The sequence below is a fragment of the Lepidochelys kempii genome, chromosome 7, assembly GCF_965140265.1.
Source record: "Lepidochelys kempii isolate rLepKem1 chromosome 7, rLepKem1.hap2, whole genome shotgun sequence".
NCBI lineage: Eukaryota > Metazoa > Chordata > Testudines > Cheloniidae > Lepidochelys > Lepidochelys kempii.
In genome coordinates, this window is record NC_133262.1 from 13,494,023 (window position 1) to 13,511,942 (window position 17,920).

Sequence of the window (17,920 nt, forward strand, 5' to 3'; positions counted from 1 at the left end):
AGGTGAATTCCAGAAAATTCAGAGGGATGTCCCTGCTGGTGTTTTGTGCAGCAACTGGACCCTGTCACTCCCCCCACTCCTCCTGGGGTACAGGTTGGGTGGGGGAGAGAGAAGGTGGGGGCATGTCAAGGGTCCAGATGGGCAACCCTGCACTGGCTCAAGATCTGTTAAGGACCTACTGCAAAGTTAATCTTTCTAGACAAGCATTTGGATAGGGCAACAATGGGTGGGTGGGGATCTTTGTTATATTCTGTGTGGAAGGCCCATGTGTTGTGAGATCTTCTGCTTTTTCGATTACTTATATTTTATTGGCATGGATTATCATTCATAATATTGTGTGAGGGTGCCCAGGGCCAATTAATATAAATAAGTAACTGGAGATGAGGGCACTCAGTATTTCACAGGGGGTGCTCAGCACCTTGCAAGATAGATCTGGCTTATGGTGAACAAAGCCCCTATCATGAAACTGGTTTTGTGCAGGTTCATTCAGGACTACACATGCTCAGAGGCAATTGAAGGATCTGAGTGAACAAATTATCTGAGTGAAGTTCTGAGTGAACAAATGACTTAGTCATACATAAACACCCATATGCATACTGAGAATACAGATCCAAATAGGAGAGTGGGGAAATAGAAATAGAAGAGACCAGTTCAAGGTGAGAATGAATGCCTCCGCCATGAGATACAGTTTGACACCAGGGGCCAAGTCCATCCCGAGTGTAGCTGCATTGAAGTCAGTGGAGTTACATAAGGATTAATTTGGCCCATTTGATTTAGACTTTGAAGAGAAATCTGTTTTTAAGAACACTCCAATCTGGGAATACTCATGCAGATGGTAAAGTGACTCTGTGATGACAGGTGACAAATTGACTCTATGATGACAAGCGAGAAAACGTAAATAATATAAATATTAAATATAAATATATTTTGTTTCCTTTTGCGAGGGTAAATTTCTTGGCTGTACCTCTGGCCTCCAGCTGGAGTTTAGAGTGAAAGCCTCCATCAATAGTCACTGCTCAGCACAGTTCACCGTGGCTTGATTCAGAAGTGAGTTTTAATATTTTATGCTGTTAACACTAAAGATGTGGTCCCGCTGAAGGACATCAGAGGATATGCTTTGCAGTGAATTTCTTTGTGCACACAGCAAATATAAACTCAGTCAAGGATTTTTCTGTCCTTCAATGTTTAATTTAATTATGGTCTTTTGCTGTTCCTCCATTGTGGTGCTTGATATTATCTTGCGGGGGGAGCTTACTTTCTTAATTTACAAGGCAGACAAAGTGTTGCTATCCATGTTTTACAACAAGGGAACTAGAGCACAGAGAGATTGAGGGCCATATTTTTTAAGGTATTTATGCACCAAAAGAGGTAGATAGGCACCTATATAGTAAATACCTTAAAATATCTTTGTCCTAAGTGACTTGTCCAAATTCACCCAGAAGACTGGGATTGGCTCAGAAATTTAACCCAAATCTTCAATGTCCCAGTCCAGTCCCTTAACGGCAAGGCCAACCTTACACCAACTGTTACTCCTGAATGATGGTTGTCTAATATTCAGTATAGGCTGCCTATCATTGCAATTCAACTCTCCATCGGAATCTCCAGAGCCAATTTATGCTAATCAGAGACCTCCTGTGAAGTTATTCAATTGGATAGATCTCTAAAGGGATGAATTTTGGTGACTGACTTTCTTCTCCCACCTGTTCCAAAGAACTCTGCCATGACAACTGGGGACAGAAGAGAGGGGATTCAGTCTCAGAGTGAAGGAGAAATAATATACTATGCCCAGAACTAGTATGTCTTTGTGAAGGGAGATAGGAGAAAAAAAAGGATGAAGGTTTCCTGTTAAACAGAAGGTAGGGTAGGTCTGTGGAATATCCCAAGTGGGACAATGGAACACGAGCAGTACATATTACATCAGGATTTCAACCTGTGCCTAGTGGAATGAGACCCTCAGCATTCTTTGTGGCTGTTAGTTCAGCCACGATCATTGTGTCTCTATAGTGTATTATGGTTTATTGTCACAATGCAAGATTATATTAATGACAATTTGGAGGCTTACCCAACATATAGTTTCAAAGGGGACAGAAGAGATACATTATAGTAAAGAGAGGCTCTGTAAATGTTTAGTGGAAAATACAAGGATTTAAATCAGGAAGTGACTAATGCTTTCAGCCGCCTTAATTAGATATAGCATTGCTCTTAATCTTAAGAATGAATTGATGGAAAATCAATTAGAAGGTAAATACTGAAGATTAGATAGTGTTAAAAGAAGAAAGAGATCAATAGCATCAACACCATTATCAGGATATAGGAAGCATTAGAGAAGTTACTTGATAAGTTTACTTCACTTTTGAGAGTTAAAAAAGTATTTTGTGACTCTATGAGGTTTCTGAGCAACTTGTGATCACTATGCGCCACCATAGTGATATCTGTAGAAAATGAGGGTGCTTACCAAGGTAACTACTTTTCTGAATACATGGCCCTTACAGATCCACATTAAAGGCTCAAATGCCCTGCAATGTGAAGGTGGAACCCATTTGGCGGGTGGGGGCTTTTATACCCTGGGTTCTAGAATATTGGAACATACTCCTCTCCTCCCCAATGTTTTTCTAAGGGTATATCTACACTACAAAATTAGGTCGAATTTATAGAAGTCATTTTTTTAGAAATCATTTTTATATAGTTGATTGTGTGTGTCTCCACAGAAAATGCTCTCAGTGCATTAAGTGCATTAACTCGGTGGAGTGCTTCCACAGTACCGAGGCTAGCGTCAACTTCCGGAGCGTTGCACTGTGGGTAGCTAACCCACAGTTCCCGCAGTCTCCGCCCCCCATTGGAATTCTCGGTAAAGCTCCCAATGCCTAATGGGGCAAAAACATTGTCGCAGGTGGTTCTGGGTACATGTTGTCAGGCCCTCCCTCCCTCTGTAAAATCAACGGCCGACAATCGTTTCAGTGAGCTCTGTCAGATTCCACTGCTTTGTGGCAGGGCATCTGATTTCACAGTGGGAGCCTATGGTGGTAACGCCATGAGGGAAATCATTTATCATATGGTCTTATGTTTGTGAAGAGATCATGTCATCAGGATTAAAAAAATGCCTTATATATTTAGAACCTTCTAATTGCAATGCACAGCCCTCTCATTTGAGGTGTCATGAACAGGTCCACAGTCAGTTGTGACCCTTTCTCTCTTTATGTCTAGATGGAAAATGGGCCCTTTTGTAAAATGAGCTGATAGTATGAAAAAGGTCAAAAGCCTCTGATTTAGATCACTGAGCATAACACTGAGCATTTAGGGAGGTGCGATAGCTCAGTGGTTTGAGCATTAGCCTGCTAAACGCAGGGTTGTGAGCTCAATCCTTGAGGAGGGCCATTATAGGGATGTGGGGCAAAAATTGGGGATTGGTCCTGCTTGAGCAGGGCGGTTGATTAGATGACCTCCTGAGGTCCCTTCTAAGACTGAGATTCTATAACTCTTGAAACACATCAGACCAACATTCAAAAATAACATTAATATGCTTACAATGGAGGTTTCTAAAATAAGTGTTCAAGCATCATTGTTTTTACATGCTAAACTGTGGGTTGCCATTGATAAAATTGACTTTTTTCCCTCCCACCCTGATTGTTAACATACTCAGAGGTTACCTGATATTCTGTTGCTGTTTTTGTTTATCATAATATTGGTTTTCCATGATGTTGAAAAAGAGTTATTTTCTGGAGAAAAAAAAAATTAAGGACTCTGATCTTAAAGAATTTTTTTTTTTTTAGGTATCTTCAAAAATTTTAAAAATGGATCTTAATTTAATTGACTAATTTTCTGATGTTCAAATTCAGTTCCTATAGATGTATAGATAAATTATTTCAGGGCTTTTATTTCCATTGTGCTGAATTCTTTTTTCATCAAGACCATTGGACCAGACATACATTACAAGTAATGGTACCAATAATACAGTATTGTATACGTTGCTGTATTACTTACTAGTTTCTGTTTAAACAAATCAGCCATATGATGCAGTTAATAACAAACACTTAGATTGACAATTATCCAGTCTCTTCTATTACTGGTTGATTGAGACAGAAAAAGAGATAATATCTTTTTCATTTGACCAACTTCACTTGGTCTTCCATCTCTTTCATATTCTGACACCAACATGGCTACAATAACACTGTAAACAGCAATAATTAATTGACGACTTATGTTGAAGTCTCACTCTATTGTCTTTTTTAGATGAGTTTTCCTCATGCTGTTTAAAGTGAGAATACTAGATTTCATTGTGAGCCACATCCTGCTTGCTTTACTCAAGCTAGTAGACCTACTGATGTCAATGAAATTTCCCACATGCCCAAATGGAGGTGGCTTTGGTGCAACATGTTTAACTCTCTATTTTAGATTTTCTTTAAAATAGTTATACATAAATGTTTTCAAAAGTACAGCAATGATGACAAAAAACACATTGATATTATACATGCATTTGCAGCCAGTTGTGGCATTTTAGAACCAATCTGCATTTGGGATTGCTCAAAGCTACAGTGCCCAAATGGGAACACTAGGAGGCATTGTACCTCTAGGTGGCACAATGCCTTCTGGAGAACTCTGTGAGAGCATCCTGGTGCCCTGCACTCTTTTGGATGTGCACCAGGGCCAATCACAACTATCTGACCCTAACTATTTTTGTAGCCCTGCTGAAGTCAATGAACCTTCTTGCATGACGAAAGATGATGACTATGAAATAGCAACAAAGGTAGGAATGAGTCTAAGGTCCCAGTTTTGCAAAGCTTTGATCATATGAGTAGCCTCATTGTTTGCACAGGGGCTAACTCCTGTGAATAACAACAATTCATAGAATCATAGAATATCAGGGTTGGAAGGGACCTCAGGAGGTCATCTAGTCCAACCCCCTGCTCAAAGCAGAACCAATCCCCAATAGCTCCCATCTTCAAAAACATATCAGGGAACTCCAAAACTAAAAGTATGAACTGCTACAGCTTAAGCTAAGGATCCAGGTTCTTTAGCTGGGTGTAGTAATAGAGACTCATATCGTCTGTGAATCAGGCACAAAGGGCGACTTGTAACATACACTATAACAGCAGTCAATTATATAAGTAATTTGCACCACAGGAAAAAAAAAATTAGGTAACAAATAACCAGTCTCTAATCACAGATGGTAGAATTGCTTATTGCAGATTTTAACAATGGGCTTTTTCTGAGAACTGCTGAGTTCACAATTTTTGGTCACATTTCCCGGTGAGGAAAATTACATTGTGATACATCATGTCATGATCTATCTCACTCTCTAAAGCAAAGAAGAAACTGGAACCCAACGTGTTGTATCACAAATCAGCACATCTCCACAGAAATGTGAGAAAGCCTATTGATTTTTCCTCAGCAGGATTTCTAACTTGTGAAGTGCTCTTACTTCTAATGACTTAGCATACATAGTATTATTCAATAATGGCCTTTAATTATATCAGTAATATTTGGGATTATATAATGACAAAACATTCATGGAAAAAAATCAAAAGTTCAAGAAAGCATGAAATTGCATTAATTCAGATGAACTGTTAGTAATTATGCAAGGTGATAAATTTGACTTGTTTTAATTGTCTGTAACAATCTCATGTATTAAAATGCTCTTATTTCCTTGTTTGCTCATTAGTAGTACAGGGCTATTCAATATTCGCTCCTAAAATAGGTTAATAGAGTTTTATTTTTTCTAATTATAAAAAAAGAAGATTTTTTTTCTTCTAATAAGCCATTGGCAATAAAGCAACATCATTTATCACCAGATCACCAAATCTCATGCACCAAATCAGTGTTGTTTTATCATCTTCATATAAATGCACCAAGAGTATATCCCTTGCATGGAATCCTTAACATACTGTTGCATCAGACCTACTTTGCTGCATGACCTGCATCAGTTGCCCAAAGAGTGGTGCAAATGACAGTGACTAACTAAAGAAGATCCAAAAAGAACATGGTGTCTTGGCTGGTGTCATGGAAAGTTCAGTGTGCTACTGCACATATTGTGCAGTCTGAAAGTCAGGAAACATGCATAAGGTGAAAATACATGAGGGGTCTTTCTGGAGCAGTGATAAGATTGGTTTCTGAGCTCTGCCTTTCTGAAACAGTGTCCTGTACTAGCAAGTTGGTTCAAGGATGCACAAAAAGACCAGATCTACATTCTTCTCTCACTCCCATATCCATTGTTTCTCCAGTATGCAAGAGATATTTTTTTCTCAGTGAAAGAAATTGCTAGACTTAAATCTAAGGTCAACAGTGTTGGATAAAATAAAACTCTCTGAACCTTGGCCCATTTTTAGAATTCATAACTAAATCGTTTTTGGAACTGGTGAAGTATTTGGATCAAAGTTTTCTTTATGACTTGGCACTCATGTCTTGAAAAAAGATGATGATGATTCCCTCCCGACACTGCAGTTCTACTTTCTTACTTCACGTTTCTGGCCAGGATTTCAACAAGAAATGCTGGACTGCCATGATAAACGCTATCCTCATAGGTTTCAGAGTAGCAGCCGTGTTAGTCTGTATTTGCAAAAAGAAAAGGAGTACTTGTGGCACCTTAGAGACTAACAAATTTATCTGAGCATAAGTTTTAATGAGCTACAGCTCACTTCATCGGATGCATAAATTTGCATAATAAATTTGTTAGTCTCTAAGCTATCCTCATAATGTTCCCAGCTATATCTGGGAACAGAAGCAATGGAAATGTCAGAAAACATCATGAAACAATCACTTTCTGTGACATTTTTAACCCAAATTTACCAACTCAGGAGGCCTAGATATTTCTGGGGTTTTTTTATAAGCATCCCAACTGAACCCAAACTAGGAGCATTCTGATACTCAGCTGTCTCAGCTTAAATCATGCAATTCCTATCCAACAGACCCTGGTTGTCGTCAGGCAGGATCAAACCTGGGTTCTCTGAAGCTTACCTCTACTGCATGGGCTATAAGCCACATGACTCTAGGTTAGGGTTGTAGCAGACTCAATCTCTAGATCAGTGGTTCTCAACCTGCGGCCTGTGGGCTGCGGGCGGCCCAATCAGCACACAGCTGCGGCCTATGTGACATCCTCGAGCCATACAGGTAGTTTTGGATGCGGCCCATATAACACACTGCAGGCCACACCTGCGGCCCACAATGGTAAATATGTTGAGAACCACTGCTCTAGATGGTCTATATGCCACTAGAGGGGGCCAGAGTACCATACCAACCAGGCATGGGTTACAATAGCACTATTTATCACTCACTTGGCATGAGTGTCATCCATTGGATTTAATTTATTGCAAAGTGTGTGTCAGTACTTCATGGCCTTGATGCCTGTTCTGCTTCTACTTCACGGAATAATACACAGTTTTATTATTTTCTGTACATTGCCCTCACCATGGTATCAGAACGCCATGTATCTGTAAGCAAGCATGGCAGATTCTGGTATATTTATCTGTATTCAAAGCACCTAAGAGCACTTTAAGACCAGGGAATTAGTTATTAGTAGTGCAGTGGCCATATAGGTATCAGTTGCCAAGGCCCACTAAAGAATGTGCTCTGCCCAGTATTTAAAAAAAGAGAGAAATCAGCTGTATGATGTGGACTAAAAATGGAGGTGTGAAGTAGGGGATTCAGAGTAAGACTAGATGGAGGGGATTTTATCTAGAACAAAAATTTGTATTCGGACAATCAGCTCAGAGCCAGACCAGTTCATATTTTACTTGAACTGGTTCACCCTTACCTATCTGCCAGCTTCTGTCTGAAAGGTGAGGATTCTGCCATCTCCGTCTCTGGCATTTTAAAATGCATGTGAAAGAACGGAATAACACTCCATCACCCTGAAGAATGATGTCCGATTAAGCTGCAGATTCGGAAGTGTCCCAACTACCATTATGTAATTTATATAGTTTTGACCTTACCATACATAGATTAATATTAAATTATTTCCTCCTCCTAATGAGATTTTGATACCCATTGTACGAAAATGCATCATCTCCCCACATCCAGTCTGAACTACTGCTTTGTGACATGTTAGGATACACTCTTGTGTGACTTAAAATAATTACTCCATCACTTTATTTTAGAAGAAGTTTACGTTAAAAAAAATAAATCAAGCATCCTGTAGGTAAAAATAAAAATAGTTATAAACTTCTGGTCCAATCAGCATTCATAGGAGTGGCTGGCACTGAACACTTAAAAAAAAAGACTTTGGGAAATAGTCTCCTTTCAGTGATTGATCATCAGTCCTTTTAATGCAGTATCATGAGCACATTGAGTAGGAAATGTTTGTGTATATTACATTAGTACATTTCTCCAGATATCATCATTCATCACCTTAACTAAACACTATACTGATCACTATGGATTTGCATATCTTCTGCTAACTGCAGTGCAGTACTTAGCAAAACTGCTCTGATGTTCATTTTCCTCTAAAATACTATTCATTTTACCTTCTTCTTTTACTTGTAATTGAATATCCAAATTTAAGAATCACAGGCCATACCCTCAGCTGGTGTAAATCAGTGTAATTCTGTTGACTTTGACAGAGCTATAACAATTTATACCCATTATACCAACTTCCTTCCCATATTTACACCTCATGCAAATCTGGAAACCCCGCTACCTCAAATTTTTCAACCTATATCAGAAATGGTCCTGTCAGCTGCTAATTTGGTTTCTACTGGGTAACATATGTTTTTCCTGTTCTAAGCATATATCTCTCTTGCTGAGGTCCGCAGATGTTCCCTACTGAAGATGATGACTTGCTGCCACACACAGCTGAGTCCATATATTTCCACACTTCACTGTGAAGAATCACTTATTCACCTGAGTGTTTTCTTTGTCTACAGGACCTCATTATTACATTTGACTGATTAATTGTGCCATACCAATAGTAATCTGCCAGCACACACAATTCTGAAAAGGGGATTATTTTTTTTGACTTGCTGCTCATATGTACAATGCAATTTGTGGCAACTCATTATTCACAAAGGGAGAGAAATGCAGGCAAAGAATGGAAGGAATCACAGAGAAATAGGTAATATCTTATTTATAGATTTCTGCAGAAACTCTATAGTTAGCAAAATATACCATCTGTTACATATCCACACTATTCCTAAGTGCATATTAGCAATCTAAATACATGCCAAACACCTGATCTTTGCTATCTTATTTAATACTGTTCTTGACAGGCAACATTATGCTTTATTAGGTTATGTCATCTTGTGTTATAAAGTTATGCTAGGTAACACAATAACAAAGGAGGCAGCAGGGTTCTGCTGCAGCTATTGTAAATGTTCGTGTCGGGGCAGATTTTCAAAGGAGTTCAGCACCGAACACCTTACATTTACTCACTTATTTCAGGGGGCAGATTTTCAAAACAGTTCGACTCCAGAGCTGATTGGAAAATCGAGTGGTTGAGGATGGAGGTATGCTCAGAAAAAAATGACAAAAACTAAAATACATTGTTTTTTAAGTGAAAAACTAAAAAAACCCAAAACTTTTAGCCCCAAATTGAACATTTTCAGCCAAAATGTTGGATGAGGAAATGTAGCTATGGTGCCTCATGGGAGTTGTTGCTCGGGTGCCTCATGCAACCATTCTCTTCCATGGGCTGGGTTCCCTGGCTAGACTATACCTCCCAGTCTCCTACTGTCACAGTGCATCATGGGAGTCCCTGGCTGCAATGCATCATAGGAGGTGTAGGCTGGTTGAGAAAACTGGCCCATAGAGAAGAATAAGGCACCTGAGCTACAAATCCAATCATTTCCCCCTCATTTTCCAGGTGTTCTGGGGGTTTACCCAATTTTCCATTAGATCAGAGTTTAAGCAGAATTTTTTTTGACTAATTCTATTAAGCACTCACTAAGTGTCCATTGGTGTTAATGGGTGGTGCTGAGCACCTCTTCATGATCTGGTCACTTCCTTTAGGTAACCAAATGGGAATTAAATTATTTTGAAAACCTGTCCCCAACTGTGGTGAGTGCTGCACACTTTGGCAGATCTGACCTATAGTATACTGCCAATAATGCCAATGAAACAGGCAAGATTCCTGCACAGGGATTTGGCACATCACTTGTAGATCAGATACTGAAGATAATTTCTTACCACATCAAAATTGGTCTTACTAATTAGGAAACTGTTGCACTATTGACATTTTAATCAGAAGTGGAGTCTGTGATTTTAAATGAAAAACAAGGGGAAATCAATTCCTTAAGGAAAGGTAGAGGGTGGATGCAAGACAGATTACTGTAGCCTCACCAGACAAAAGTTTCTCCTTACAGTCTCCTGCTTTCTAGCAAATGCACCAATTTCCAGAGTCACAGGCGCCGACTTTTCAAAGTGCGGGGGAGGGGGTCTGCTTGACCCCCTGGCCCTGCCCCATGCTCCACCCCTGTTCAACTCCTTCCCCCAATGCCCCCTGGCATGCCCCACCTCTTCTCACCCTGCTCCACCCCCACCTTGCCTCTTCCTCCCCAGTTCCACCCTCACTCCTCTCCCCTCATACCCCAGAGCTTTGTGAACGCTGCAAAACAGCTGATTACAGAGGGCAGGAGGCGTGGGGAGGGAATGGGAGGTGCTTGACCCCCTGGCCCTGCCCCATGCCCCACCCCTGTTCAACCCCTTCCCCCAACGCCCCCCATGCCCCGCCTCTTCTCACCCTGCTCCACCCCCACCCCGCCTCTTCCTGCCCAGTTCCACCCTCACTCCTCTCCCCTCACACCCCAGAGCTTTCTGAATGCTGCAAAACAGCTGATTACAGAGGGCAGGAGGCTTGGGGAGGGAGTGGGAGGTGCTGATCCATGGGGCCCGCCACTGGGTGGGAGGTGCTTGGGGGGAAGCTGATAGCGGGGCTGCCAGTGGGTGCTCACCACCAACCATTTTTTCCCCGTGGGTGCTCCAGCCCTGGAACACCCATGGAGTCGGTGCCTATGTCCAGAGTGATGTGTAATATTACTGGCAGAACTCTGAGAACAGAAACTTGGTTAATTTTGCATCTTTGTGAAAACATGCTTCACAGTATTGCTCCTCCCCTCCGCCCCACCCCCACCCCCCAAGCTTCTTTTACCAGCAGAATCTTGTTCTTAGCAAAAATGTGAATCTACGATTTACAGTAAGGGAAGGGGATTGGCAGCCCTTGACTAAACTACGTATATTTTTCAGGGTATTTTGCTTTATTTTATTCTGTTTTAAGAAAAAAAGATAAAGCCTTGTCTTCTGTGTGCTACAGTAGCAAAAGGCAGGATAAAATGTGCTGGGATTTCTGCTGGTTTTTATTACTAATGCACAAACCTCAAAAGGTTTGGTTTATTTCATCCCTGTGGTAATCTGACAGTTTGAAACTTCGTATGCAGTGTAGTTGTAGCTTGTGTTGGTTCCATAAGATTAGAGAGACAAGGCAGGGGAGGTGATATCTTTTATTGGACCAACTTCCGTTGGTGAGAGAGACAAGCTCTCAAGACACACACAGCTCTTCTTCAGGCCTGGGAAAGGAACTCCTAGGAGGTGGAACAAATAGTTTAACATAAGTAGTTAGCACATCCACTGTTCAAGGTAGATTTCAGAGTAACAGCCGTGTTAGTCTGTATTCGCAAAAAGAAAAGGAGGACTTGTGGCACCTTGGTTAGTCTCTAAGGTGCCACAAGTCCTCCTGTTCAAGGTAGAGTGGCCCATTAACACTTCTGCAGTCATAGGACAAAAGGGGGGATGAGTGGGTTACAGATTGTTCTAATAAGCCATAAATTCAATGTCTCTGTTCAGTCCATGTTTTTTGCCGTCTAACAGAGTTAAGCTCCCAGGCTTGTCTTTTGAAAATGTTGTGCAGGTTTGAAACTTTCTGAGAGTTTCTGATCCTTCTTTTATTGAAGACGAGGGTTTTTTTTCCCCACAGTGTAATTGGGTCCCTTCTCCTAAACTCTGAAATTTGGGATATTCAGGCCTGAACCATCCCCAGATGTTATGGGGACATTTGAAGTCTGAGGCAGTGTTCTTATGAGGATCTACCCAATCCTCACAAAAGCACTTCCTAGAGGTGTTTATCCGTGTTCTAAACACTGGTTTTTCACAGCAGCCTTCACATGCCATTGCCAGTATCTTCACAGCAGTGTTGGGAAAGACCTTATGTGACTTGATTTTTGCTACATTCTAATAAGCACACAATGCTCTGTGAGGCACTTATCTCTGTATAAACCAAGTCAACGCTAAGGCCTATGCACCACTGCCTGACTTTGGGACATGGTGTAAGTGGGTGCTATGCACCTACTAATCTCCCTTCCCAAGAAGATGGGTAGGTAATTGATATGGATCTATAGCAAATACGGATCTGGAGAAAAGGGAACAGGCATAATCCAATGACTCTATTAATACTTCCCTCATTTATATTGTACTAAATTTTCAGAACAAGTACGTAGACATGTTTGTAAAAGGTTTAAAAGACTGGGTGTTTAGGTAGTACATCAAATAAATAAAACAATAAGTATCTGTTAAGTTTGAATATAAGTGAAGTATACAGAATGATGCCATTCTTGGTTTCCTTTCTGTTTATGGTAGTGAATACAACAAACTATATGCTCCTTTCCTTTTTGTCTTTTCCCCCCATAGAATACTTAAACTCCAACCCAGAAAACTAGCGGGCAGGCAATTAAAGGGACATCAGATATCTCCAAAATGTTTTTCCAATGAATTGAAAGATACCTTCAATTGTCACCATAACAGAGTGTAGAACGTGCTCATGAGGTGCTCCAGCTGCCTAATTCAATTCAGCCACCTCTGAAAAGAGACTATCTGTCCAGGAGACCAATATACAAAAAGAGGGAGAGGAAGAAAAAAAGTAAAGTCAGTTGTGTAAGATTCATCTAAAGGGGAGCGAATTCAGGTATTGATAAGCAAGAGCTGAGCCTGTCCAGATAGTGACTACTGTTGTTTTGAGTAGATTAGGCTGTTTTTTTTTTGTTTGTTATTTGTTTTTGTTTATTATTGTTCATAAATTCTCTGCCTGCTGGCTCAGGAAGTTACCCAGTTGTTGAAAATAAGGGGAGAATAGTGGCTGTTTGTGGAAATAGTGAACAAATACAATGCTGAAACTGAATCCGAACAAAACTGTCACTCTATTTTTATCACTTTGAAAAAGTTAGTTTGGTGCAGGATTGACCACCCTGGAGGCAGAATTCTTCTATTGACTAGGTGCAACACAAGCAATGGGACCATTCTCACCTAAGCCTTGCCAACATACCTACATCTACCAATGTGCCTCCATCTTGGATTGGAAGGAACTTTTGTAGGGGTGAGATGTGATTTCAGTGTCCCTGACCCCTTTCATCCTGAGCCTCCTTCATGTCATTTCCAGAATTCAGGACCCATAATTATTTGGAACCCTTGACACACCCCTCCCCTCATTTAAGCTAAGGGACAATAAGCTTTAACGCCTCAGCTGATCAAACTGCTGTTGAACCACATGAAGAAAAAAGTATTCTCTGAGAAAGCCAGGTCTCAAAAAGAACTTTCTAGATAAAAAAAACAGCACTTTGAATCTGTCCCCACCCAAATCAGCCAACAGCGAGTACAGATTGCGAAGCACAAATACAATACGTTCCTTAGGGGAAACACTGGAAGAGCCCTACGTTGCAAACTTGCATAATAAATGGGAAGCATAGATATAGACTCCTCCATTTCTTCTGGTTACCCACTAGGTATTACCTCATTCTTATCCTCACCAGCTTGGTCTCATCCTTAACCTCATAATTAGATGTTAGGCAAGACACTTGACAGCAGGAGAGATTGAAGAGACTGACATATAGAACTAGTGGGTATTGCATATTGATGACATCACAGTTCATGAATTCTAGCTAGCTATATAATGATCCCCTACACACACTGGGAACTGTCCAATCCTGTGGAATCACCAATGTGAGAGCCCAAAGGGAAGTTGAACAATTGGTCACTATTACTTTCTACATCTTCTCAAAAAAAAGAAAGAAAGAAAAAAAAGAACAGAGCCATTCAAGTGTGACTCCACTTCCTCATTTTAAGGTCCACTAACGTGTCAAAGAACTCCACCGGGTTAGAGCTATCACAAGCAGCTGACAAATACAAAAGAAACAGCACAGACATGTGATCTTCTTTGCCTGCTGACCACCACAATCAACATCATCTCCATGTTATAGCATTCCTTAAAGCCAAAGTGGGTATGGTAAATGTACCTGAGAACTCCATTAGATTCTTGACCAGTTCCACCAGAGCCTTCTTGATAATCCTTCTCAGGAAAAGAATGGTTAAAAAAAAAGATATTTTTAAGAGACTGCGATTGTCAGGGAAGTCTCTTATAACCATCTCTTTCAAAGAAAAGTGTATTTCCCCCTACCAGAGACAGCTCATGGAAATAATTTCCAACAATATCCCCAGCAGCTTTCTGATGGACTTCACTACCCAAGAAGGACATGTATTAAATGTGCAGGTCCTAAAAGAAAACTTTCCTATCACCACCAGCATATCAGCAAGTGACATTGGCAAAAATTCAAAACAAAGGTGACTGCAGGAGCAGACAGCCTGGGCCAAATCTGAGCTAATGTAATCACAAAATAATCTGATTATTTCTCACAGTGAGAAACAGTTGACTCTGTCACTAGATACAAATGACCTGAATTAACCCTGACATTTAACAGCCCCATTAACACAGTCCTCTGACACATCTATCTCCCTGTGCAGCATTAAATAAAATATTTAAAATAAAAAAAAAAAGTTTAGCTCATAGGGAAAAAAAGCAAACACAGCTATTATTTACCTGATTTCTTGTAGGTTATAAGTTTGATTTGCATGACACTATCTACAGGACTAAATTTCCATGCCTAACAGGACCTAAAGGTACGTTTCAGAGTGTGAACATAAAACCCTTATGGTAAGATAAATAAAGCAAACAATATGTGAAATTATATGGGATAGATAGCTCTAGGAAGGTGATGATATATCCTGTTATATTTTATTAAAACACAGTTTGAATGAAAAAAAAATGCATTTGATACATCCCCTGCCATAAGGCACGCTGACATAAAAGTAATGAATCTCAGCATTTTAAATGAGAGCTTTTGGAACAAAAAGAAAACCATTGGCTTTGGTGGAATTTTTTGGAAGATACATCTGCTATGTTATCTTTTGTCATTAGAGTCACATTATTAATGGGGAACCACACTGAGAACCTTATTATCTGCACCTTTTTAATAAGCAATGAAACAGAAGGGTAGATTCTTCTCTTGATGTATATTTATAGCTTCAGTTAAAAGAAACTGACAAATAGCCATAGAAATTACACTTAGGGGTAGGTTATGCGTGTGTGTGTGTGTGTGGGCAAAGGGAGACTTTACCACCATAATGAATCTCCTAGTGTCCATTTATTTGTCTCCTGTAAAGCTCTTCATTTGCTCATATAGGTCCAGATACAAAGCCCATTGATATTAACAGAGAAATTCCCCCTGACTTTAGTGGGGTTTGGATCAGGACTATACTGATCAGATTCCTTTGAAAAAGGTCTGCCAACATAGGCATTTAAGTACAGATTCTCATCAATGTACCAGAGTAAATGCTAAAGTTACTGTCCACCTAATAATTAAACAAATAAAACATTCATTATTAGAAAAATAGGCTTTTTCTCTATTGACATGAAAGGCTTGTAAATTTGAAATATACAAAAAAAAAGTCCAAGACAAGCTTCTTTTTTGTGTTCAGTATCCAAAAATGGTGCTATAGAGTCATCAAATAACACTGAATGAGCTTGCAAAGGGGAATATAATGTATTACAGAATGACAGGACTTGGGAAGTAACTTCCCTATGAACAGGTTATTCTATAATCATGCACCTCAAGGATTTTAGCACCTCCACCTGAAGCATCTGGTTCTGGACAATCTCAGAAACAGGGTACTAGATTAGAGGGACCACTGGCCTGACATGGTACAATATATGAGCATGTATGCAGATAGAAGTTTTATTATACTATTGCAATAAAAGGTCTGGCTCTTTTAATTTCAATTAGATTTTTGTCAGAGTAAGGATTGCAAAATCTGACCCATAATTTGCAGCTAAATAAATCTGACAGTTAATATTTGTTTTTTGTTTTCTTTTGTTCAAGATCTTGGAAATTTTGAAACCAAAACAAGAAGCACCGTCTCAGTCAGAGAAGGACAAGGAGTGGTTTTGCTTTGTGGTCCTCCACCACACTATGGAGGTATTATATGATGTTCTGAATTGTGCAGTTGATGTTGATTTATACAGATACTGTCATGTCCAGCAAAAGGTAGCCTGCAGCTCACAAGGTGATGGATAGTAGAATACTGTAAGATGGACCCAACAAATTGGTTATTTTTGTTTCAAAGCATTGCATTCCTAAAAACAGAATGAAATGGCAAGTATATTTACTACCTTACTGTAAAATCACCAGATATGAGTAAGTATTCTTCAGATTCAAACCACTAATGCTGTGCTCTTAAATGGGTTTCTTACAACGTGTGGATTTTCAGTATTAAGACCCCTAAATTGGACTACTCGTGGCAATATAGTTAAGCAAGTGCATAAGCGTTTGCAGGATTGTGGCCTAAATCTATACTTGGGTGCGTACTAGAACTGTGTAAACTAAGAGCCACTGAAAATCTTCACTCTGATATCAATCTGTACTCAAACCTTTTAGAGTTTCAGAAAAATATGGACAACTTTTACCCCTATTATTTTTCATTTTCACGTTCCTCTACATTTCGAATTTCAGCCTGAAGTACAAGTTCCAAAAACATCTGGAAAAGTGTTATCAATACAATGCAGTATGATAACAAAGACTGATAAAAATTGTTTTCTTAACAGAGTGTAAGGTCTTCCAATAACAGTAGAGCAGAAATGTACACCGTATACTTCAGAATATTCTGTGGTAGCATCTTAAGAAAGGGATTTGCCAAAAAAAGGACAAAGTATATTATAAAGATTTCATTGTATTTCCAGATCCACCAGAAGCAAAAATTAATGAAAGCCCTGTTTCATGAGATTGTCAGTCCAATTTCAAAGATCAAAGAAATTCAGATAGATGATAGTTCTTTTTTATAAGGACATAGAAGAACCCATATTTTTCTTTATTATTATTCATATTGCAACCCCATGCAGAATCAAGGCTGCATTGCACTAGTCACTGTATACACATGATGTAAATATGATCCCTGTGCTAAAGAACTAAGTACATGCAGATTGGTTGTTCACTACCTGGTAATGACTGTTTGGGTTAGAGCAAATATTCCCTCATCAGTATTCAACACCTCTTCATCAACAGAAAGAAAGTGGGAACTCTAAAAATAGGGATAAAATTATATACTCCATATCACTAATTTTGACCACATGCACTCTGACAGCTTGAGAGCTGTGTGAAACATTTGTTGAGAAACTAAACAGACTTTCTGAGATTGAAGAGCTTCTGTGGAAAATGCTTCATGTCAGTGAGTATTAGTAGAAGTTAGGCATGGCAGTGTTTTCAGTTAAGTGTTTAGCATCTCAGGTTGGGTTGTTTGGGTATCAACACGTGAATGAAGTCACATGACATTTCTTCAGGCTTCTTGATGGGCTTTGGCTCTATTCTGTGTGCTTGAAAGGATCAACAGAAGCTATTTTCTCTTGTTTCCTAAGCTTGTGAGAGAGGAAGCAAGAAGATATGCTGAACAGGGAGCAGATATGAGGTTTACTAAAGCCACTAGCTAGGGATGCTTGGTCACTAGTGTTACCCTCCAAAAAGACAACTTTAGCTGGGGAATGGGGGAAATCAGGAGAAGGGTCTATTGGAAGGCCTACTAAGGCGCAAAAAAATAGGGTATTATTGCACTGATATTTTGGTTTAAGTATGCGGAAGTGACTTACTGTATTCTCATATTTACTTTCCATTCAGTAACGCTAGAG

At 39.7% G+C, this 17,920-nt stretch overlaps 1 protein-coding gene across 1 annotated transcript in view; it reads left to right on the forward strand.

Moving 5' to 3' along the window:
- CNTN6 (contactin 6) overlaps window positions 1-17,920 on the forward strand; it is a 228,021-nt gene that overhangs the window by 111,355 nt on the left and 98,746 nt on the right. The window contains exon 5 of the mRNA XM_073351147.1: window positions 16,125-16,220. Within this exon, the coding sequence (XP_073207248.1) occupies window positions 16,125-16,220 (96 nt within the window). The remainder of the gene's footprint in view (window positions 1-16,124; window positions 16,221-17,920) is intronic.